General features: G+C 40.0%; 2 protein-coding genes across 2 annotated transcripts; one reads left to right on the top strand and one right to left on the bottom strand.

Annotated features, from left to right (window-relative positions):
• Window positions 1–3732: 3732 nt before the first annotated feature.
• Window positions 3733–9614, top strand: tdo2a (tryptophan 2,3-dioxygenase a). Its single transcript, XM_024262599.2, has 12 exons — window positions 3733–3871; window positions 3956–4058; window positions 4138–4228; window positions 4330–4400; window positions 5310–5437; window positions 5511–5697; window positions 5777–5884; window positions 5957–6068; window positions 7302–7359; window positions 7707–7786; window positions 9187–9277; window positions 9381–9614. Exons 1-12 carry the CDS (start codon window positions 3837–3839, stop codon window positions 9532–9534), a joined length of 1218 nt encoding a protein of 405 aa, XP_024118367.1. The 5' UTR covers window positions 3733–3836; the 3' UTR covers window positions 9535–9614.
• Window positions 9579–22892, bottom strand: ctso (cathepsin O; the record flags this gene model as incomplete). Its single annotated transcript, XM_036213990.1, is given in 9 exon segments — window positions 9579–9910; window positions 9981–10073; window positions 11788–11951; window positions 16791–16912; window positions 17002–17169; window positions 19944–20068; window positions 20935–21040; window positions 22464–22677; window positions 22744–22892. Coding segments are annotated over 9 exon segments (1176 nt in total), but the record flags the coding sequence as incomplete, so codon positions are not given.
• Between the last annotated feature and the right edge of the window lie 819 nt (window positions 22893–23711).

Below are 23711 nucleotides of genomic sequence, written 5' to 3'. Positions count from 1 at the left end.
CGCAAAGCGTTCCCCCTGATGTTGAGAACTCTGTGCGAGCATATAGCATTAAACTAACTTTAGTAATGCAAAAATAACTGCAAGCAATATTGGATCAATCCAGCTGTACAGTTGTGAGTCAGATTGAGCCAGAATCACAGTTCACTGCAGCACGAGTGTTGAATTCTCATCATGTCTGACACACCTGAAATGCTACAAGAACACGTTAAAAACACGTCTGGATATCTTATTATCTGTTATCTTAGTATACCTGATGCCCAAGTACATGATTTTCCAGCTCTAAAAGTTCATTTTTGTGTATGGGAAGTTTAGTTTATTTGTACAGCACATTTCATGTACAGACAATTCAAAGTGCTTTACATAAAACATTAAAAGAAACAATCAAAAGAAATAGTAAACATTTGATCATTAAAATAAAGTTAAAAGAAAGTAAAAAGATTTTAATTTAAAACAAGCATAGATAAACAGTGCAGACGTAAACTTTTGAATACATATTAATCAAATGCAGCTGAGAACAGGTGAGTCTTTAACCTGGATTTAAATACACTGAGTGTTTCAGCAGATCTAAGGTTTTCTGGAAGTCTGTTCCAGATCTGTGGAGCATAGAAGCTGAATGCAGCTTCTCCATGTTTAGTTCTGACTCTAGGAACTGATAAAAGACCGGATCCAGATGACCGGAGAGGTCTGGCTGGTACATACTGGGTCAGGAGGTCAGTCATGTATTTTGGTGCTAAACCATTCAAAGCTTTATAAACCAGTAACAGAACTTTAAAGTCTATCCTCTGACAGACAGGTAACCAGTGTAAAGACCTCAGAACTGGACTGATGTGGTCTACTTTCTTGGTCCTTGTGAGAACCCGAGCAGCAGAGTTCTGAATAAGCTGCAGTTTCCTGATGGATTTTTTTGGTAGTCCTGTAAAAACACTGTTACAGTAATCAAGTCGACTAAAGATGAAAGCATGCACTAGTTTCTCCAGGTCCTGCTTAGACATCATATCTTTAATCCTTGAGATATTTTTGAGATGATAATAGGCTGATTTAGTGACTGCCTTAATGTGTTTATCAAAATTTAAGTCTGTGTCTATCACTACACCCAAGTTTCTGGCCTGGTTGGTAGTTTTTAGTTGAAGAGATTGAAGCTCTGTAGTGACGTCTAACCTTTTTTCTTTAGCCCCAAAGACAATAACCTCAGTTTTGTTTTTGTTTAATTGAAGTAAGTTGTGACACATCCAGTCATTAATGTCCTCAATGCATTTACCAAGAGCCTGTACAGGGCCTCGGTCTCCTGGTGTCAGTCTAATATTACAATTCTTATGTCATTGTAAAAGCCTCAATGTATTCTTCATGTTCTTTCAGATGGAATCGACATTCAAGAACATCTTGATTTCAGCACGACACGTACTGAACTCCATCTCCTGACTGCAGACCGAAGAAGGAGAGAAATCCACCAGTTCTTTGTCACCAATACCATCACCTGCAGGTCGGCTTCCTCGCTTGATGCCTTTGAACTATTTACGGGACATTTTGTTTTTGCCACAACATACAACCCAATGCTACAGAACATGTTCATTCATCCAGACGACTCTGTACAACATAGATGTTGGGAAAGTGAAGGAGAGTCCCTGTGTGGCAGAATTTCGGGGCAGGCGGCTTCATTAGCATCACGTGTGTATGGAAGTACGGTACAACTGAGACTGGCTTGTATATTATTCCATACAGTCATTTAATGCATACCTGAGGTCAATGTTTTAAAGGCTTGATGCTATGAAGCTGTTACAAGTTAACCTGATGTCAGTGAATTTGTCTTGCACGTGCCCCTGAAACCATTTACTTCACAATTTAATATTTTACTATTTACTTTGAGTTTTGAGATGGCAAACAAAACGTGCAGTTACCCAAACCCAATGTTACTGTGGCATGCTATTCTAAATGATTGATGTGAACTATCATTGTGAAAGAGGGTACCTGGGACAGCAGGGAACCTCATTGGACAACTTTTAATGTCCCGCAATGCCACTTTTCAATAAATTCTATTGAAAATGAGCCATCTTCCATCTGTGTCTTTATTATTTACATGACTGCGATTAGAAAAAAATTATAAATGACTGTACTTTTTAAAAAACTGATGCAAAAAAAAGTTGACCTGGTGATTCTCTCAAAGTGGGCTCTAATTGTTGGCCCCGCCCCGCTCCCAACAGTGTGATCTTTAAAAATTCTATTCATAATCAAGTTGAAAAATGCAAGTTGAAGAGCCCAACAAAGTCTGCTGAACAGTTTAAAAGTTGAATGGTTTCTGTCGTTTAAAGTCTAAACGAGTTTTTTTGCTGAAAAAGGAGCTTTTGAAGATTCTGTGAGTCATTTTCAATGGGGTTATAAAAACAGTAGTTGGTTGAATAGTTTTAAAAGTTGAAGAGTTATGAAGTTGTAACTTACAGGCAGCTATCTCCTAAAAGAGCTGAATATTTTGATAGCTGAATGAGCTGAATGGGTCAAGGGTTTGAAGAGCTAAGAAGCGACAAAAACGTACGGAAGAAAAATGGATCACTATAGTGTGAATGATGTCAGCGTTCACCCTATAAGTATTTTATGAATTTTTTCACATTTTTCACAACAAAAAGTAGCTTTCAGAGTTAATTGTGAATAACATACCGTATTTTCCGGACTATAAGTCGCGGTTTTTTTCATAGATTGAATGTCCCTGCGACTTATACTCCAGTGCGACTTATATACGAATTTTTAATGATGAGATATGGACCGTAAGTCTAGAGTGCCCTCTTATGGTGATCTATGCAATTACTTTATTTACTTTAGTTATTCAGACGTGACACAGAGGACTAAGAATTTAACGGATTTAGTGATATGGAGTGAGATTGTGTGCAATTAATTACAGTAAAGATACAAAGTTGATGAGTTCTTGAGGCTATAGTTAAATAAAACTGTTATGTTATATAAATGCTACACCTTTTCGTTTTTTTCATGAAGCTAATATGTGAATATGTGTTGACACATATTCAGCCCGTTTTCTATTCACTTATGAATGTTATAACTTACCTTCCAGGATGATGTAATATCGTTTTTTTCAACCAGTTTGTAAAATAAGTTACTTGAAAAAAATGCGACTTATACTCCGGTGCGACTTATGTATGGTTTTTTCTTCTTCATTATGCATTTTTTGGCCCCTGCGACTTATACTCCGGTGCGACTTATAGTCCGAAAAATACGGTAACTTAGTGTTACTTGTAAACCACACTGTGGGAGTTAATTTTTGTTTAAGTGTAAAAACTATTCAACACTTTTTAATGTAAAGTGGCACAGATAGTGACAATTATTAACACCCAAAAGAGTTAATTTAACTCTGAAAATTCAACACTATGTTCAGAGTCACTTTAACTATGTTCAGGTCAGGACCATATGTTCACTGGTTTAGAGTTGAAATGAACTCTATAAGAGTTACTGGAAAACTTCATTTTTTACTGTGCATGACCCCAGAAAACCCAAACAGAAACTTCTCGATCACAAAGGCCAAAGACTTTAAGTTTTTGAAGTCTTTCATCACTGAATGTGTACATTGATTAGCCAACTGCAGGTTAGCCACGTGTTTACTATGTCTTGTTTTTATTCTGTACTTCTTCTAAAGTGAGTAAAACAAAGTTCAGGATGAAGTCGTGGCTAAAGGTGAACTTCAACTGCAGGAGGCAAACAGAGGCGGGCCCGAGAGAACCTGAATGCTCTGAGGTGATTGGATGTGATGAACCCTTAAAAGCCTGGATCGCACTGAAAACATTCAGTGAATTTCAAGAGATAAGAAGAAGTTTTTGCTGCGTCCTTTGGCCACCATGAGCGGATGCCCGTACTTTGAGAAGAGACATTTGTACGTTCAGTTTGCTGATGTTGGAACTTTCCCGAACATGAGGAAGAATCCCATAATAAAAGTCTGTGTCTCTTAAAACTGCAGGTTGTTCAAAAACAAACCTCCTGCTGATGAAGATGAGGACGCCTCGCAGGCCGGAGTCAACAACGCCAGTAAAGGAGGAATCATTTATGGGGACTATCTGCAGGTACGTCCTCACTGCTGAATCCTGGGCTTTCCAAGATACTTTTAAATGAACATTTATGCTTTTTCTGTCCAACATTCAGCTCGACAAAATAGTCACAGCCCAGGTTCTGCAGAGTGAAGCAAAAGGCAACAAAATCCATGACGAGCACCTCTTCATCGTCACCCATCAAGGTTTTAATTTGATAGATTTTTTTGTTTTTTTCAAGAATCTTTATTTTTTGATATGATATTTGAGTGAAGGAGAGCCTGAACATTTGTCTTTGTATTTTCAGCTTATGAGCTGTGGTTCAAGCAGATTTTGTTTGAGCTGGACTCCGTCCGAGAGATCTTCGTCAGTGGACACGTAAGTCACAACTCCCTCAGATGAAGCTGTTTGAGGGACAATGTGAGCATGGAAAGCTGAAAGATGCGACAGCAATCAGTCCTGAAAACATCAGCTACATGACAGCTTCATGTTCTGAGTGTGAAGTAAGGCTGATACAAATTATTATTTTAATAGTCGACTGATCACTGATTATTCTTTCAGATTAGTCGACTAATCAGGTCATGCGCAAACCGGATGTAAAGTAAAGATCTTAAGCATCATTAGCTTTAGACTAACTAAGAAATGGATATACAGCATTACCTGTGATAATGCTGCAAGCTGAATTTGGCCGTTACAGATGCTAGTTGGTAGCTGAAATCCCTATAGCTGATATTTGAAAACGCTGCCAGCTAAAATATTAGCTTAATTCCCAAACAGCCTAAAAAACTAAAAATAAATAAAAGCTTAAGTGGCCAAAACAGCTGGCATGTGACTGAAATATTAACTTAACTCCAAAATAGCCTAAAAACCAAAAAAGGCCTAAATAAGCCCAAATAGCTAGCATACAGCTGAAATACTAGCTAAACTCCAAAGTAACATAAAAACTGAAAACAGCATCAATTAGCCAAAACAGCTAGCATGTAGCTGAAATATTAGCTAAACTCTAAAATAGCCTAAAAAAACCTTTAATAAATGCCAAAATAATTCAAAAAGCTGGCAGAATGTCATTACAACATTTTATTTTTACTACGCTCTGACTCCATATGATATAAAGTAATGACTAATTTTGGTATTTAATTTGTCGTCGACTCTTTTAATAGTCGATTAGTTGACCAATCGTGGCAGCCCTAATGTGAAGACCACAAATCCATCACTGAGCAGAGAGGTGTCATTCAGAGATTGATTTTTTTCTGTCCATTTGAAATTTTGTTTCGTGTTTTCCTTCAGGTTCGCGATGAACGCAACATGCTCAAAGTCAACACTCGTATCCACCGGATCGTGATGATCTTCAGACTGCTGGTCGACCAGTTTGCGGTTCTGGAAACCATGACGGCCCTGGACTTTTTTGACTTCAGGTGAACTCATGAGAAGCTCTTTATAAACCAACGGGCTGCTGTTTGTCTTTGCTGACGTGGGTCATGTTCACAGGGAATACCTGTCTCCAGCCTCTGGCTTCCAAAGCCTTCAGTTTCGGCTCCTGGAGAACAAGATCGGCGTGCCGGACAACCTGAGGGTCCCGTACAACAGACGCCACTACAGAGACAACTTTAAAGGCCGACAGAGCGAGATGCTGCTCTCTGCCGAGCAGGAGCCCACTCTCCTGAAGCTGGTTGAGGTCGGTATTATACCTGAAAAGACCTTTTCTGGTTTAATGAGTGAGAAGGAGGACATGTTCTAATGCTCTGCTGTTTCAGGAGTGGCTGGAGAGAACTCCAGGCTTGGAGGTGGAGGGATTCAACTTCTGGGAAAAACTGAGGATCAATATATTTGAAGGGTTGAGCAAAGAGAGGCAGAAAACAGAGGTAAAAAGGACTCCAACGTTCTGCTGCAATGTAGAACATCAAAACTGAATATTTTTGTATGTGCAATGACAGAAGATGGCAGATGGGGAGGAAAAAGAGGAGGTGAGGGCGGAGCAAGCCAAGCAGAAGGAGATCTTCACCTCGCTGTTTGATGAAAAGCATCACGACCACTTGGTCAGCAAAGGTTCGTCGACTCGATCAATCAACTATATTTCATTAATCACAAGGGAAACTGCTGGACAACACATACAAGACATAATGCCTATGGTGGCCAGCAGCCACGCAAATCTGGCGGCACTAATCGCCCAGGAAAGACACATGAGGAGGGAGCAGGAATGATGGCTAAAATAAAGCATCTTCAATCTGTGTTTGTGGTAGGAAGCTAGAAATAAAAGCAAGATAACATTAGGCCATTAATAACACTAAAATAAAATTATCTGGGGGGCCGGATATAATTACCAGGAGGGCCGGATCTGGCCCCCGGGCCTTGAATTTGACACATGTCCGAGAGAAAAATGGGAAAAGGGTAAGAGGTTCTAACTAAACACTCCGCGGCTTCTGCGGCCACGACTTGACAGGCCAAAAGATGATCTTTGGTGGGCCAAATTTGGCCCCAGGGCCACACTTTGGGCACCATGTGCTATTGGTTTTAACCCTTTAACACCTGAGGCGTCGCCAGTGACGCTCAAACACAATTTTTTTAACATACTGTAACTTTTCAACCATTAACACGATAATTCCAGTCGATTCTAAGGGGAAAAAGCAGGGCGAGCTGAAAACGCTGAAAAGACTGAAGCTGAAGCTGAAAACGTTGAAGCAGATGGCTGAAATCACTGAAGCTGAAAATGTTGAAGCTGGTAGCCAGCTAAAATATCTGCTAAATGCCAAATTAGCCTAAAAAAACAAAAAAAAAGGAAAACAAAAATTTAGATTAGCCAAAACAACTAGAATCTAGCTGAGAAAACAGCTAAACTTCAAAATATTCTAAAAAATTTGAAAAAAACCTAAATTAGCCAAAACAGCTAGCATGTAAATATTAGCCTAACTCCTAAACAGCCTAAATATACTTAAAAAGAAAAGTCTAAATTAGCGTGAGCCGCTTTTCTCATTTAGAATTTACTGGAATTAATGAGTCAACAATTTAAAAAAAATACAACAAATCAAAGAACATAAACACTGAGTTGTAGTATGACGGCATAGATTGAAGTACAAGCAAAAACACATCAACATAGAAGCACATTGAAACACAGACAAAAAGGTCACACAAACGGACTCCCACATGTCCAGCCCGCCGGCGTCTGTGCATCATCGCCCAGCGCTCTGCGGCACAGCCACAGCTTCTTGTGTACTTTAAACCTTAGGAAGGTCCACACACAAGCTGAATCTGAAGGTGGCATGTTTTTATTTTGTTCACAAGGTGAGAGACGGTTCTCCTACAAAGCTCTTCAAGGAGCGCTGATGATCTATTTCTACAGGTAAGACTGTCCACAGAATTACAAATCTCTGCACTAACATTTTCATATCACATTCAAAAGGCACACCACACATACAAACACACACACTTCCACGAGCTCTATCCACTCGGAGCTGTTTTACCTGAAGGCGTGAGGCAGCTTCTAACACATGTGAGAAAAGCAAAATGTCACATGAGGCTCATTAAGGCTGCAGCAGAGCTCACAGTCACCCGGCAGTTACTGCACAGTGATAACGAGAACAAAACTGCAGGCTTGTTGGTGGTGAACAGATGACAGCTACCCAAACGCACGAAGACTTGGATCACTAACATGCAAAGTAAAGCTTCAGATGTGCTCTTACCTTTCAGGGAGGAGCCCAGGTTCCAGGTTCCCTTCCAGCTGCTCACCTCCCTCATGGACATCGACACCCTCATGACCAAATGGAGATGTGAGCATTTACATTGTCTAAGATCACTATATCATCATACGGCAAGTTGTGAAGTAAACCACGCTACAAAAACCCACATCTTACTGAGTCTGTTCATTGTAAATAAGTAGGGCTGGGTTGATAAAAGTGATCAATCGATTTAGGCTTAATAGATCAATGATTTAGCACATAAAGCTAACGTCCGCTAGCTTGATGCTAACATTTAGTGGAATTTTCCATAGGACAGGTAATGCTAACACTAGGTCGAATAAATGAATAAATGAACATCTTTATAAACTCACAGGCATGAACCTTTCAAACTCTTTTAAGGAAATATTTTTAAAGTAGCCAACAGTTTTTTTGCTCATTCTTTCTGTAAAAAGTGTACTGCTTTAGCGCGATCGCCACCTAGTGGCCAAACTGAAACGCCCTCCAGGAGAACAAGAACAATGGCCCAATCCAAATTCTTCCCTTCGCCCTTCCCCTCCATTTCAAGGGGCTGTTTGAGTACAAGTGTGTCTGGGATATATATATATATATATTTTAATGTCACCCTCCAAACAGAGGGATATAAAGTCCTCTGCTGCAAGGGTAAACTGCGTCACGCTATGAAAAGTAATGACTTTTTAATTGTAGCATGGCCTTTTCAAAGTTTCAAACTGTTATTGTTATGTTTATTCAAGCGGTGGATGCTAGCAGTGATGATGTCATCGAACGAAATATGAGACTATTTTTTTATAACTCTCTGCTTTGAGGGCTAAATAAAGGGGAAGGGAGAAGGGAAGAATTCCGATTGGGACTTTGTTTATGATGTTAATGATCTGAACATTTTTGTTAGAACTTCTCTTTTAGAGAATCCATGTAACTCTGGATGATATTAACAATCTCAGTACTTCACTGATACATTTACAGTATGTGAACTGGATCAGATTAATATAAATATATTGAAATTATGTTAGATTATTAATATATTTCTAAACAAATGCATCTGCATGTGTAAACTCAAAATTCAATTGAATCGAATAGAATTGAGTGGATCAAAAGAATTGTAAAAAATAGGAATTAAAAATTACTATCGATACCCAGCCCTACAAACTAGGGTATTCCACCTCAGAGAACTGTTTCCTATTGGGTCATTATTGAAACGTTACAGCTTAACCCTTTAACACCAGAGCTCCAGTGTTTACGTTCTTTGATTTACTGTAATTTTTTAATTAATAACACGATCATTCCAGTCGATTCTGACCGCTTATCTCCTTCAGAATCGACTGGAATGATCGTGTTAACAGTTGAAAAGTTACACTATGTCAAAGATTTTGAGTTTAAGTGTCACCGTTGAAGCCTCAGGTGTTAAAGGGTTAATCAGTATGATTTGGGGGTTTTAGCAGCAGCTTTATTTCTTATCTTTGACTCATTTCCAGACAATCATGTGTGCATGGTGCACCGTATGATTGGCAGCAAAGCGGGCACAGGTGGTTCGTCTGGATACCAGTACCTCAGGTCCACTGTCAGGTAACGGGAGCTCTTTCACTGTTCCAGCTGTGATTTTCTCTTTAAATACGTCAAACAAACTCTAAAGTTCAGACGTTACATAACTGGGAACGTTTTATCTCAGCGACCGCTACAAAGTGTTCGTGGACCTCTTCAACCTGGCAACATTCCTGGTGCCGCGCCACTGGGTGCCCAAGCTGAACCCCAACGTGCACACCTTCCTGTACACGGCGGAGTGCTGCGACAGCTCCTACTGCAGCAGCGAGGAGTCAGACTGACGTGTCCAATGAGGTTGCAGCAGCACAAAGGACAGGAAATGATCTGAATTCATTTGTTTTATTGCAATGTGGAAAAAAAACACAAGTTTCTTAAACAAAATATATACATATTCTGTATAGTATTCTATAAATAATCATTTTATGTATTTATGCTGTGATTAATGCAATCCTTGTGTACAAATGTAAATCTCAGTCCTGTTCATAACTGTATTTAATGTAATGCATAATGTGTACAGTAAAGGTGATGAGCAGCAGAGGTGAAGGCTGTTTTCAGACAACTAAACGCCTCCGCGTGCCGGCTCACACAAGGTCGCAGCGGGGTAATTATTAACACACAGCTGTCAGACAGAGACGGCGGCCACGCCGTCTGCGATACCTGGAAGAGAGTCACCACAGGTTCATCTCAGTCAACGCTGACGCATCCAGAGAACTGTAACGTAACCTACCACAAAGGTCTCCACCCATTTTTATGTAAACATAGCCCTCGTTCCCCCATGCAGTTCCCTAGGAGTTCTGCACGATCCAGTATGGAACTTCTCCTGCCACACAAAAACTGGAGTTTAAATTATTCTCTCTTAATCCCTTCAGACCAAACATAAAACACAACACCAGGAGATGAAGAAATATCAGTTCAGCTTTACATCCGACCAGCATTTGCTCAAAGTCTGGAGCTTTTCTGATCTCCGTTCATTACTGAATCTGATTCTAATGAGCATAAAATGCTCACTTATAACCATGTTTCACTTCAACGCTGAGTGTTTTAGGCACACTTTAGATCAAGACATTCTAATTTAGTCTAAAACCAAAAATGACTAAACATTAGAAGAGTCATTTAAGAATCTTAAGCTCCTAATAACTCAAACTCTCAGTACATTTTCATACATAGTACCAAATAAATTCAATTTTCATGTAATTAAATTCTGCAAAAAACTAAAGCAATATTATTAGGACATCCTTATGTCCTCCTTTTAACTGTGAGAAACAGAATGTGAACACAAATCCAAAAAATCACATTGTTTGATTTAGTTATATAAAGGTGGAGAAAAAGGGTGTTTGAACAATAACAAAAGTTCATTGATCCTTTGAAATGTAACTCTGGTAATCAATAAAAGAGGTCAAAGGTTGTAGTCCTGCAGGACTAAACCAGGCAGCTGCTATGTTGGTCCATTCCTCCATGCGGATCTTCTCCAGAGCTGTGATGTTTTAGGACTGCTGCTGGAAGACACAGAATTTTAACTTCCTCCATAGATTCTCTTTTGGATTGAGGTCCAAAGAGCGGCTAGAACCCTCTAGAACAGGGTCTCAAACTGGCGGCCCGCAGGCCATTTGCAGCCCCAAAGTTGATATTATGTGGCCCCTGCCTTAAAATGAAAGCTCAACGTTGGTGTGGCCCCCGCGTTTTATATGAATGCACTAATCAGTCCTGGATGCAGAGCTGACTTCTGCATGTCCACGCTTCATTGATGATAGCTCTGTCATGTTTCAGCTTTATGTTTAAAACTTAGCATTTGCTATTGTCGTTGGATCTGGTTGTCAGAGAAGTCCTTAGCAGCAGTTGCTAGCATCATGAGCTCCTGTCGCTTCACAGGACACACAGAGGATATTGATTAGTAGTACATAGACATGAACAAATGCTCAGTAAACTTGTTCAATAGACATAGACAGTGGACACAAAAACATATCTTTGGCACAAATGGAACCCCATACAGCCCAGTGCTTCACATCAGAGCAAGGCTGCTTTTCTCCACTTCAGAATCTGCTGGAATTGCATTGATTGTGTCAACAGTGGGAGAGTTACGGTAGTGGAAAGAATGTAAACACTGGAGCTAGAGCTTTGGTGTTAAAGTGTTAACACCATAACAAGACTGTGACAACAGAGTTCTTGCTTGTTTCTGGGAGCTAAGTCGTTATTTTCGGCTCCATTGAGCAAATACGTTCTTTATAAATCAAACAATGCGATTTCCTGGATTCGTTCTTTTTTTTGCCTCTCTACATCTACATTTACTCTCGACCCCTCCCCAGACATTTCCTTCACATAAAACAGAGGGCTCAGACTCTGGGCCTCGAGGGCCGTCATCCTGCTGGTTGTCCAGAAATCCTGTCTTATCTGCTGCTGGTTACCTGGATCAGGTGTGTTTAGCCAATAGGGAGCTTCAATTGCAGGTTGGTTAGAAAACATGTAGGAGTCTGAAACAAGACTAGCTGAGGTGAAAACACCCATCTTCTGATGAGCTTTAGAGCGGGAACTCATACCTGAAGTGTCATATCCCACCACTAAAACGGCGTGGTTGGGCCACTGGCTGGAGCAGTGGTGCTGGATGATGCCTCCCAGGTAATCCTGCCAGCTGACAGCATCCACAACAGCCACCAGAGGCCCGCGCTCTACGAGCTGAGCCATCATGGCCGGCTCCTGACCTCTGAGGAAAAACACCAGACAAACTAGCTTGATTGCCTTTTGTGGTTCACAGAAACTCTGCTCACTGTCTTAGTTTGCTTCTGGAGAACATCTGCAGATCATCTCACTGTCTGAGTGAAGCCTTTTCAGAGCTGTCTTCTGTCAGTAGATGATTCCACCCAAAGGGTTTTATGATGCTTCCTTCTTCAGGGATGTGTTTAAATGAAGGAGAACAAATATTTGTGATTTACAGTGTGAAACACTGTTGTCCTAAAGCATTTACGTTCATTTCAAAGATGCATTTAAATAGATATAAACAAAGAACAAATATGACAAATTGGAAAATCATCATTTCAAAACAAAAATGAAATTGAGATTGGATTCTAAAAAAGACAAAATTGTGGAAAAGAAGTGCAAGAAATGAGCAATTATTACATCCCACAGATGGAGGGATTTGGTGTCATGATTGAGCTTTTCTCTAGTAGATCCTTCTAAAGAAAAGTTTATGGTTTTGTTCAGATCAGATTCAAATATATTAAATCGATCTTCACTCGGAGGAAATAATTACATGTATTTTTTTCCATAAATCAAAATGTCTTTAAAATTGTTTTCTTTAATGTAAAAAAAACAGTTTTGACTTAGTTATAAATATAAGATTGTATTTTTTAATTTAAAGTTCCTCCATTTTTTAATTTAAATCACAAGTTTGAGAAAAGTAACATGTTAAATCGTAAATATCACGGTGAACTTGTGAATCAAAGTTAAACTGATTATTTTTAAACCCAGACATTTTTCATGTAAATTAAAACATTCTGCTGAGACAGACTGGCGACCTGTCCAGGGTGAACCCCGCCTTCGCCCATCAGTAGCCGGCATAGGCTCCGGCACCCCGCGACCCCGACAGGGAAAAAGCGCCAAGACGATGAATGAATGAATGAATAAATAAAACATTCTGCTTCAGTTTGGCTAAAAACTGAAGAGTTAGCTTTGATTTAAGGCATCTGACTCAGCAGTTTTGGAAAGTTAACTGAAAACCTGTTATTGACACTGGAACAGAAAAATATCACACCAAGACTGTTCCAGTCAGACAAACTGAGGAGTACAATATCTCTACTGGGAAGAATGAATCAGAAACCGACTTCAGCACGCAACTGTATCCATGAACAGGAGTTGTTTTTTAAGCACAAAGTCATTTTCTTGAATTCTTGTTATTTGCAGAACCTTGTGCTTTGTCATCTCTGCACAAGGCTGAGATATCGGAGAACGCTTTTTAACCCAGGAAATGACAGGATCTTCATCTTTTTGGGTCTTCTCAACGAAGATGGTGTTTATTCCAAAAACAAAGTAGCTTTGGTCGTACCAGAGTTAGCTCTAAACTGGAGCTGGATGTTCAGACATCAGTCAGTAAAAAAGATAGTGAACAAAACATGCGTCCAGATCACGAAAAAGATTTTTCTGCAAGCCCAAGGAGCACAAGTGCAGCTTCACACCAGAACCGAACTACTGAGTTTCTGAGTCAGAGACCTCGACTGACCTCAAAATAACCACATTGTCTTGAGGGAACGCATTTACTGTTTTCCCTCCAAGCTAATGTCAGACTCACATTTCCTTACACCACCTGTCTGCAGTTGTGAAGGTGAGAGATTCTGTTTTAAAGTGTGTGTTGAGGATCATCATGTCGCAAACAAACTCAATTCTGGCAATCAACCATGACCTGGTGAGAGTTCTTGGTTTTGAAGATGCTGTGCATCCGTTCACATTTTTATTGCCAAGGATAAAGACTGTTGCTCTAAAAGTGAGTAAGCGATCTTGGGTTTGGTTGTATTGTAAACTATTGGCTTTTATTTGAAGAACTTTGACTTAAGATCCTTAAAGATCCTTCAAGAGACAATGACAGAAATGTAACCGAGTATGAATATCATTGCCTTTTAATGAGATACAAACCAGTCTTTGAGACGTGTTTGGAGTGTAACTGGAGATTTACTATGTTTCCTTAACCCATAAGAATCCAAACCCATTTTCCTTATAAATAAAATTAGTCGGAATTCAAAGATTCTAGGATTTATATCGTCAAACCAGTGAGCAATGAATGTTCTTGGCACGAGGTTGGAGCTCCGGTCCAGGTATGTGAGAGTAGAATCAGGTACAATATGACACCATTTACAACACTATAAACTACACAATGGTTTACTAATACTCACAAATATATAAGTAAATACATTGCTTTAGGGATAAAAAATTAACTTGGGTACAGTATATGGCAGCTGGGGTGTCTGGGTGATGTTTTATTTCTGTTACACTGATGTCACCATAGGTTCCTATTTGGTCGTAAAAAATATTCATTGATGACATTTTGAGATTGGCACCTTCAATCTGGGCTTACAGAGAGAAGGCTCTGGATCAAATCCCGGCTGGGACCTTTCTGTTTGGAGTTTGCATGTTCTCCTCGTGCATGCGTGGGTTTTCTCCGAGAACTCCGTTTTTCTCCCACAGTCTAAAAACATTCCTCGTAGGTCATGATTAAATTGTCCATTAGGTGTGAATGTAAGGGTGTATGGAGACACAGACAGGGCTCCAGCATCTCTAAAATGGGATTTTTACAGGTTCAGAGAAAAGATAGATGGACAATTTGCTCTATTTTAACATGTTTTTTTGTCTAACCTAATCTTAAAATCTTTAATCTTTAAAATTAAGTCTAGAACTTACATTTACTAGATAAAAATACCTCGTGGACATGGATCATGGGGCCCAAAAACCTTTTTTCCCCTTGGCACTGAGAAGTGTCGGTCCATCCTTGCATCCAGCAGCGGGAAGAGCAGAAAAGCAGCATTTCCAACAAGTGAAGAATAACTATTCTGAGACAAACTCTTTCTGTGCAGACGCCAGAAAAGGCAACGTTTGAAACAAAGAGTGACTGTGAGAGCTATGCGCTGCAGAGAGCCCACAATACTGTGAATTCTGCTTCTTTCTGCAGCCTGTGGTAAACACCTCGCTATTAAAGAAGCACGGATCAATGAAAACTTATTTCAGACATTCTGATTGTTTCTTCACAATGTCACGAGTCCCCATTCAGACCGTGAAGACGTCATTCTGATTCAGACCGCAGACTCTCAACAGCACATAAACCTGATCACTTAACACCTCTGTTCAGTCTCAAGCTGAGTCTGGGGCCCTAACACTGCAGTATATGAGACCCATGATTTATTTATTTTTCTCAATCTGACCAATCGAGACCCACATAGAACATGACTTTTTATTCTACCCTTCTGCAGTCTGAACTATGGAAGGAGAGGAGAGAATATTTATTGGTTTATTTTTTTTGTGAAGAACACATAAAGGAATTATTTAAAATGTGGCTATCTGTGGCTTTCTGGAAAACCGTAAATGTTTACATTTAGGCTGTGATTGCTGCACTTTTTCTACAAACCGACCCGGCCCCCCATCAGAGAAGAAAACAGTTATGTGGCCCTCACAAGAAAAAGTTTGGGGACCCCTGATTTAAGATAATAATATTAGTCCAAATAATTATATGTATAAGGACTATGTTTAATTCAAAGGTACATTTCTATCATTCGACATGTTAAAACATTCAAAAAGAATAAATGACATCAAAACATTCTGGAGGTTAAAAAGAGCCGCTGCAGTTCTGTTTGTGATTGAAAGCAGCTTTAACAGATGAGTGCTGAGTGAAGATGACAAAAGAGTGCGAGGAGTTCTATTTCTGAGGTCAGAGATCCAGAGCAGCTGAAAGCGCTGCTCCCCACGGCGGTGAGGCCAACGAGGGACAGACAAGTGAACAGCGGAAGATGATTGAAGAGAACAGGACGGAGTGGAGATGCTCCTCCGAACCTCTGACAGACATGGAGGAGCCCGGCTGTTAACGGCTTTGGAGAGAAGGAGAAAGATCTCTAGTATTCCAGAGAGGAGTCACTGCTTTGAGCAGGAGAGGATTCCTGCAGCACATGGAACAACATGTGATAAAACACAGAAACGTGAGGGTCACAGTCCGACCGGGCTGTGGTTTTCAGCCCCCTCCCCAGGTTATATATGGCATAACCTGTGATCATGCTATTATAAATGCTGTGAGCTGAATTTAGACCCTGAAAATGTTAGTGCTGATAGCTGAAGATGCTGAAATTGATAGCTAAAAACACTGATGATGTTAGCTAAAATGCTGAAGGTGATAGCTGAAACCGTTGAAGCTGATAGCTAAAAAAAGGCTGAAGCTAATAGCAGAAATCTCTGAGGCTGATAGCTGAAAACGCTGAAGTTGATAGCTACAAATGCTGAAGGTGATAGCTGAAAACACTGAAGTTGAAAGTCAGCTGAAATGTTATATAAAGGACAAATTAGCCTAAAAACTAATAATAATAATAAAAAAATAGGTTAGCCAAAAAAGCTAGCATATAGCTGAAAAAATAGCAAAACTTCAAGCTAGCCTAAAAAACTGAAGAAGCCTAAATTAGCCAAACCAGCTCAGGTAGCTGAAATAGTAGCTAAACTCCAAAATGGCCTTAAATATGTTAGTAAATTCCAAAATAGTCTAAAAAGCTAGCAGAATGACCATTTTTAAAACTTTAAAACCATAAATTTAGCATAATTATGAATAATAAAAAGGCAGGAATATTATTCCAGAATAAATCAACTTAAACCTTAAATTACTTTAAATATTTTACTCTCCATAAAAATATATTTTGTCAAAATTATACAAGTTATAAATGAGCTCAAGATAACATAAAAGATAAGATAAATGATCTGGAGGGCCGGATAGAATTACCCGGAGGGCCGGATCCGGCCCCCGGGCCTTGACTTTGACACATGTGCTTTATCAGATGGAAAAGCTGTAAACCGAGTGTTTTACCTGAAGTTATGGACAGTAAAGTTCTTCACAGCAACGCCGTGGTGTGTCTGGGAGAAGAAACGGCAGATCCGCGCCTCGGCCTGGTACGGATAGTCTCCTGCAGACACCAGCTTCTCTCTGGTCTGGAGGAAACACACAGGTCCACACGGGCCGGTTCAGTTCTGGATTCAGGGTCAGGTACCAGGATGTGTCAGGTGAAAAGAGACCACACCTGTTGAAGCCAGCTCAGAGCGGCGGTGGGGGAGCCTCCACCACAGCCTTTGTTGGTGAAGGAACAGTCCAGGAGCTGCTGCACGCTGAGCTGCTGCAGCGGTGACCCCCCCACAGCACGAGCAGACTGCACAGCACCCACCACGCTGAAGGCCCAACAGCTGCTGCACTGCACGGGACAGAGGGAGCCCCATGAAAAATGGCTCTCTGCTGCCATCTGGTGACAGAAACACTTCAGGATGGACCTGTGAAAGGTCAGGACCTGATCGCCCCAGTCATAGGGCGGGGGGAGTTCTGCGGCTCTTTGAGAGCAGAGAGGGGGAAATCTGTCATCCCTAGAGGGATTTCTGACTGGAGACCCCTCAGAATGTGACGGCCGTCTCTGTCCACGTTTGAGGCGCTGAAAACGGAAACCAGGAAAAGCCTTCTCTGTCTGAACTCCACCCACAGGACACCGAGCAGGACTCATGGGGTCATCGGCTCTGCATTTTTATACATTTAGGCACAGCCCCAAACTAACCCATTTTTTAATTTTCTGCACTGGTGAACATGTTGATGAATTTGAATTGTTTTTTTTTTTACTGATTCACAAAGAGTCATTACATCCTTACAAAGAGGTTTTGAGGTCACATCTGACCTTCCTCTGAACACCAAGCTGGGTAATTACGACTACACTTTAACAGGAGTGAGTTGTCTGGTGGAATTCATAACAACTGAGGTCATTTATTTTTTTAGTTTTTCAGAAACTCTTGAAGTCTTCACGTCTAACATCAAAATTCTCCAATGTTTATTGACGTTGCTGTGATCAATACATTCAATCATTGGTTTCTCAGAGTTCTTGATAAAATAATCAAAGCTAACATCAAAATGCTCTTTCATTGATTTACAATCCTTTCCAACTGCGGTCAAATGAGCCGCCGTTCACATTTCCGTGGTCACATCAAGAAGCTCCGTGGAGTCTGGTGGAGATTTTCCAGCGTTCTCAGTCCTGCTACCGTAAGTATTGGATGAAACTCACACCAAAAATCCAGTGATGCTGATTTGACCACAGAAATGTGAACGGCGGCTCATTTGACTGCAGTCAATGTGAAGATACCATCTTCTCTTCTCCAGAACCTGAACTAGACACTAGGAACAGATGAGGGTTTAGTGCATGTGCAGCAGAGCTGTTGATGGAAAGAAGATCATTCATTCAAACAGAGTCTGTCCAAGACACTTTGACTGATTTAAAAGGAGAAATGCAAAAACAAAATGATTTCTTATTATATTTGTTCTCTTTCAGAAGAAAAATGACACACAGACATGTTAAAAATTTAAAAACAGGATTTTCATTGGAGGGGGACTTTAAACCCGTACCTTTTAGAGGAGTAACCATACGTTTTTGAGCGCATTGGCTTTGCAAATGTATTAAAACATCATAAACCTGTGTAGGAGTAAAGTCCCAGAGGTTCTTGTTAATTCTACTGGATGGTGGTTAGAAAGAGAACTCAAGAACAATTTCTCCATTAAACCTAATCAAACCATATCTAGAACAGTATGTTCCGTTTTGTTGTCAGGTGGTGTGGAATTAGTAAAGTGAATTTAAAGGTTATTAAAGGATGATCTGCAGAAACAAACATCTTCAGTTTCTCTGCTAAAAGTTAAGATGAGGTGTGTGCTGGAGGAGCAGCTCTGACCACGAGTGAGAAAAAAAACAACTTAACCAAATTAAGATTGTCATTGTTATGAAGACTGAAATCATCTGCTGTTTTTATATGCGTAAATCAGATAAAATATTTTAGTGTTTTCACAAAACAGTATTTTGCATCTGGAAAAGTTTTCCAGTTTTTCCACGTGTGAAGGGATAAATGTCACCAATGTAGGGAACTTGTGTCTCTTTGCACGTCCTTATCAATAGTCATCAAATGTGTTATTTACCTTTGAGCTGGTAAACATCAGACCGTCTTGTTTACAGCTACTAAGAAGTCAAGTGTACCTCCCGCCAACTCAGAAACCTAATGTGAGGATGGCTGAAGTGGTGAAAACCCTGAGTCTGCAGCACAAACGCTGGCGAGCGAGGGGATTCGCTGAAGCAGATGGCAGAGCGCCACGGCCCTTCACACATTTACAATCATTTCACATCACAAGTCCTTATAGATTTATGGTGATACAAGTGAAAACCTGTTAATTTCCTGCGTGTGCTGGGGGGTCACTGCTTTTTCAGAGAGAACTTTCTCACCCAATCCTCCCACAGAATTTAAAGTCAATCACCTTTTAAACTGTGTAAAAGCGTTCCCAGAGGTTGTTTAATCCTGATTAGGATGTTTTAGCCAAAATCAAAAAATCTGTCGTTTTCTAGGTCATAGTTTCTGTTTCCTGATTCACTACGACTTGAAAGAAGGAATAAGTTTAGTTTTCTTTATATATGCTCTCTATCGTCAGAAAAATCCCACTAGAACATGTGGGTGAGAACCGTCTCACAACACGGAGAACACGGTCCATTCTGATCCGGACAGTCCTGCCCGGCTTGAGCGATGTGAGGGTTAGACCTGATCCTTCATGATCCCACATCGTACTTCTCTATCTACAAGATGTGTTAGGAAAAGTAACACTTGAAACTATAAACAGTACAAGTGTTTGTGTATCTCAGCACCTTAAAAATTGGTCCATGAAATGTCTTTAAAGTCCATTTAAGAGATGTGTGTTTGTTTTTGAAACAGACAAAAAACAGACGTGTGTCTGGCTGTGATCAAACGGCCCTCCAGGTGCTAATTCACTGTAAACACACGAGCCAAAACCTTCAAAAGCCGTGCTTCTTTATGGAGTCATGTTTGTCCCTCAGGCTGTGGCCTGGTGGAGCTGGCTCCCTGTGTGGGCCGGAACGTCTTCCCCACTTAGCGTCTGTATTGACATGACCACAATCAGCTGATCTGTACTCCTCACATCCTTCAGTATAAAGCTTACTGCTAGCTGGTCCTGGACCGGTGCCACAACCGCTTTGTCTCTCCAGTCAAATCTGGCTGGGAGCCCCTCCGTCGGCAGTCCAGAGAAGGGGGGGGCTCTGACACCAATCGCTTGCAAATATATATCTGGAAAAAAAATCCTTATGAAAGCACGTTGTGAAAAAATGTGTTAAAAGTTAAGAACATTGTTTTATTTTTTTATTTCCCACAAATAGAAATAATGTTTTTCCACTGGAACAGGGGTGTTAAGCTCAGTCACACAAGAGGCCTAAACACACCTTAGGTTGCTGGCTGAACAGGATAAACATTTATTGAACACTCTAAAACTACATTTTTAAAACTGTAACTTTTTAAAATAATTATGAACTAGAAATATAGCATTCCCTGCTATAATGTTAGTGTGAATGCTATAAGCTGAATTTAGACACTGAAGATGCTAATGCTGATAGCTAAAAATGTTGAAGCTGATAGCTAGCTATAATATTAGCTAAATGCCAAATTAGTCTAAAAAACAAACAAAAAAAAAAACTCAGGTTAGCTTAAAACAGCTAGCGTGTAGCTGAAAAAAATAGCTAAACTCCAAAACAGCCTAAAAAGTAAAGAAAAAGCTTAAATTGGCCAAAACATCTAGCAAACAGCTGAAATATTTGCTTAACTCCAAAATATACTAAACAATCTTAGAAAAAATTCCAAATAGCAAGAACATTGCCAATTTTTAAAACTTAAAAATTATAACTTTTAAACATAAATATGAATAATACAATGTCAAGAATATTATTCCAGAATAAATCAATTTAAACCTTAAATAACTTTCAATATTTTACTTTCCATAAAAACATATTTTGTCAGTTATACAAGTTAGAAATGAGAGTAAGATAACATCAGGTCATTAATAACAATAAAACTAAAATGATCTGGAGGGCCGGATCCGGCCCCCGGGCCTAGACTTTGATACATGTGCACTAGAGCATGTTGAGTCCTCATCAACGTACCCCTGAATTCCTCCTGAGACAGGTCGGAGAACTGGTTGATGCCGTAAGTGGCGGACTGCGGTTCTGTGGAAAATGAGTTCAAGTGTGTGTGACGCACAGCAGCTTCCTGCAACACACATGGTAACAATGGTTTGTTGTACTTTTCAAATGTGCTACATTTGTGAGGGACACACATTTGTTGGATGAGCCTGAACCTCCTCTAGTGTGAGTTTTGGGGGTTCAGTGGCTGCTGATGAAGTGAGAACAGGACTGCAGGACTCAGAGGGAGTCTGCTCCACACATCTGTCCCAACGCCTGACTGACCTGGAGATGCAGTATTTTTTTTAAAACATTCATTCCTCCAAAATAAAGGCCAAATTCTACAATTGACTAGGGATGGGAATGGATTTTTACAGTTCTATTCTGGATTCAGTTTAACGATTCGACACCCCAACAAGACGGCTTCTTTTTCTGTCCTCAAACATGACAACCTCACACTCAGTCTGTTCAGATATTTATTATTCAAAGTGATGAAAAGTCTTTCATTCAAACATCAGTCATTCAGTCAAAAACAGAATAACCTTTTTGCTAAAGAAAGTTTGGTAATCCTCTGGTTTTCTCATCTCTGCTGCACATCCCTTCAAATGCATGTTCCTCACATATCTGACACCACGTCAAAGGGAAATCCCCGTCGAAGATACAAGATTTATTCAAATGAGGCATTGTTTCAGGTAAATAATACAACAAATGTCCGTACTTTTGGTACTGTTTGTGAAAGAGGTGTATCCAAAACTTACAGGAAACAAATTCTTTTTCTTGTAGGTCAAAGCTTTATTTCACAACACCAAAAAGAGGTTGCTCAAATTTTTTTAATACAAAATACTTCAAGTTTATGTTTTTCCAGTAATAAACTGTATCGAGTTTTAGAGGAATTCTATATGTCAGATTAAACTTATGATTTTGGTTCTGTTGGAGTGAAAGAAGCTGGTTCTGGAGTCCTTGCAAAAAGTTCTACTCTGCTGAAAGTATCAAAACATTAGAATACTCAAGATGAAAATCATTTCATTCAGGTATTTATTTACGTTTTTTACCATTCCTTTGATTGTGTTTCTTTAATATTTTTTTCACTCATTTTTTTTATTATTTAATAAATGATTATGTTTATTCAATATACCAATGTTTTCATAAACTGTCTTCCCTCTTATAATTTTTTTGTTTTGTGTCTGAGTGAGAATGTGTTTTTAAGCATATGCAGATAAAAATCTATCCTGAATTCTGTCTTTTTCAGTTTAATTTTAAAGAAGCATGATAAAAAGCTAAAACTAAAAAATAAACACGGAAAACATTCTGTGATTCCTCCATTAATGACAATTGTCTGCTAATTAAAGAGACATAAGTTTATGATCCACTGACGGCAGCTTTTGATCATTTCCCGCGGTGCCCAGCTGCTTCCGGTGAGAGGCGTGGCTTGTTCTGAGATATGCTTCCGCGAGTGTCTGTAGTGCACTTGTGTGTTTAAAATCCCTCTGAAACGGCATCTCATTCCTCACCTGAAAACTCAGCAGCCTGCGCTTAAACTCGTCGCCGCTGCCTCCATACTGTCGGTGAAACGTTTTTCTGAAAGAGTCGAATTCGAGCGTAGATCCATTCAACGAGGAACGAATCTGAGCCGCGCTCACAGCTTCACTGAGCACCGCGGACCGTGGAAAGAACCGCGAAAACCCCCGTGAACATCCTGCGGGTTCAAATGAAACCCGCAAATGTCTGAGGAGAAAATCACGCAGAAGTTCAGGAAACCACAGACATAAACATGCAGGAAACTAAACTCACGGCTGGGCGGAAGCAGAGAGCGCATGCGCGGGTTCCGGAGGCGTTTCCTTGAAAACAGAAAGTGGAGTTTCGGTGCATAAAGAGCATTTAAAGACCCTCTTCAATGAAAATGATGATTTTGGTGTTTTTGATAAGTTTATGTGGCATTTTTCTCATCATGGAGGACATTTAGAAAATATTAAGATTAAAACTATGTCTTTGAGTTTTTCTTTTTTCAAATTGTTGCAGGAGCAGATAAGAATAAATCTTGTTACATACCCTGTAGAGATTTTGTTTGACACCCCTGGTATAAGAAAACTGGACTGAGTGTGACATCACCATAGAGATCACTCACTTCCAGTTCCAACCAAATAAAGGTAATTTCATTTTCCTGCCATATGGGCATTATAACTTGAATAACTTGCTATAAAGAAAAACTATCATGAAAGAATATATGATTGTTGGACCATGTAAAAAAAATGGTATCAGAGCAAGAATGATTATTCTGACAAATAGAATGACAGAGTAATAGCTGTTTATCTCTCCATAGAACTCAGTGGGATTTTGACTTATTTTGACAGGTACTTCCTGTTTGGAATGCCAGAGGACAGGTCAGTCAGTCCAGTTCTTCTATACAGTCAAAAGGCTGGATTGCATCACTATTGCTCGTCGTTTTGTTCCACCGCTAATATTCTCTCGGGGATGTGAGGAGCTGTAAGCTAGTGGGAAAAGTGTAAACGAAGGGATGATGAGAAATAAGCTGAGGCCAATTTTTGATGAACTACTGCCACTCTGAGAGTAACCCATTTTCTATTAGTGATGTCACACTCTCAGTCCAGTTCTCATATTCAGACACTGACCATAAACAGCAAAACCTTGGAGGTCACTGGTATGTTCATCTTCCAGCAGATGTTGTCTAAGGACTGCAGGCAGTTAAAATGATGGGGCAGGGTCACAGAGAGCGTTCACAAGAACAGAGATGGGTGAAG

Source organism: Oryzias melastigma, linkage group LG10 (genome assembly GCF_002922805.2).
Source record: "Oryzias melastigma strain HK-1 linkage group LG10, ASM292280v2, whole genome shotgun sequence".
Taxonomy (NCBI): domain Eukaryota; kingdom Metazoa; phylum Chordata; class Actinopteri; order Beloniformes; family Adrianichthyidae; genus Oryzias; species Oryzias melastigma.
The sequence above is the reverse complement of the archived record's forward strand: the minus strand, read 5'-3'. Positions and strand labels throughout refer to the sequence as shown.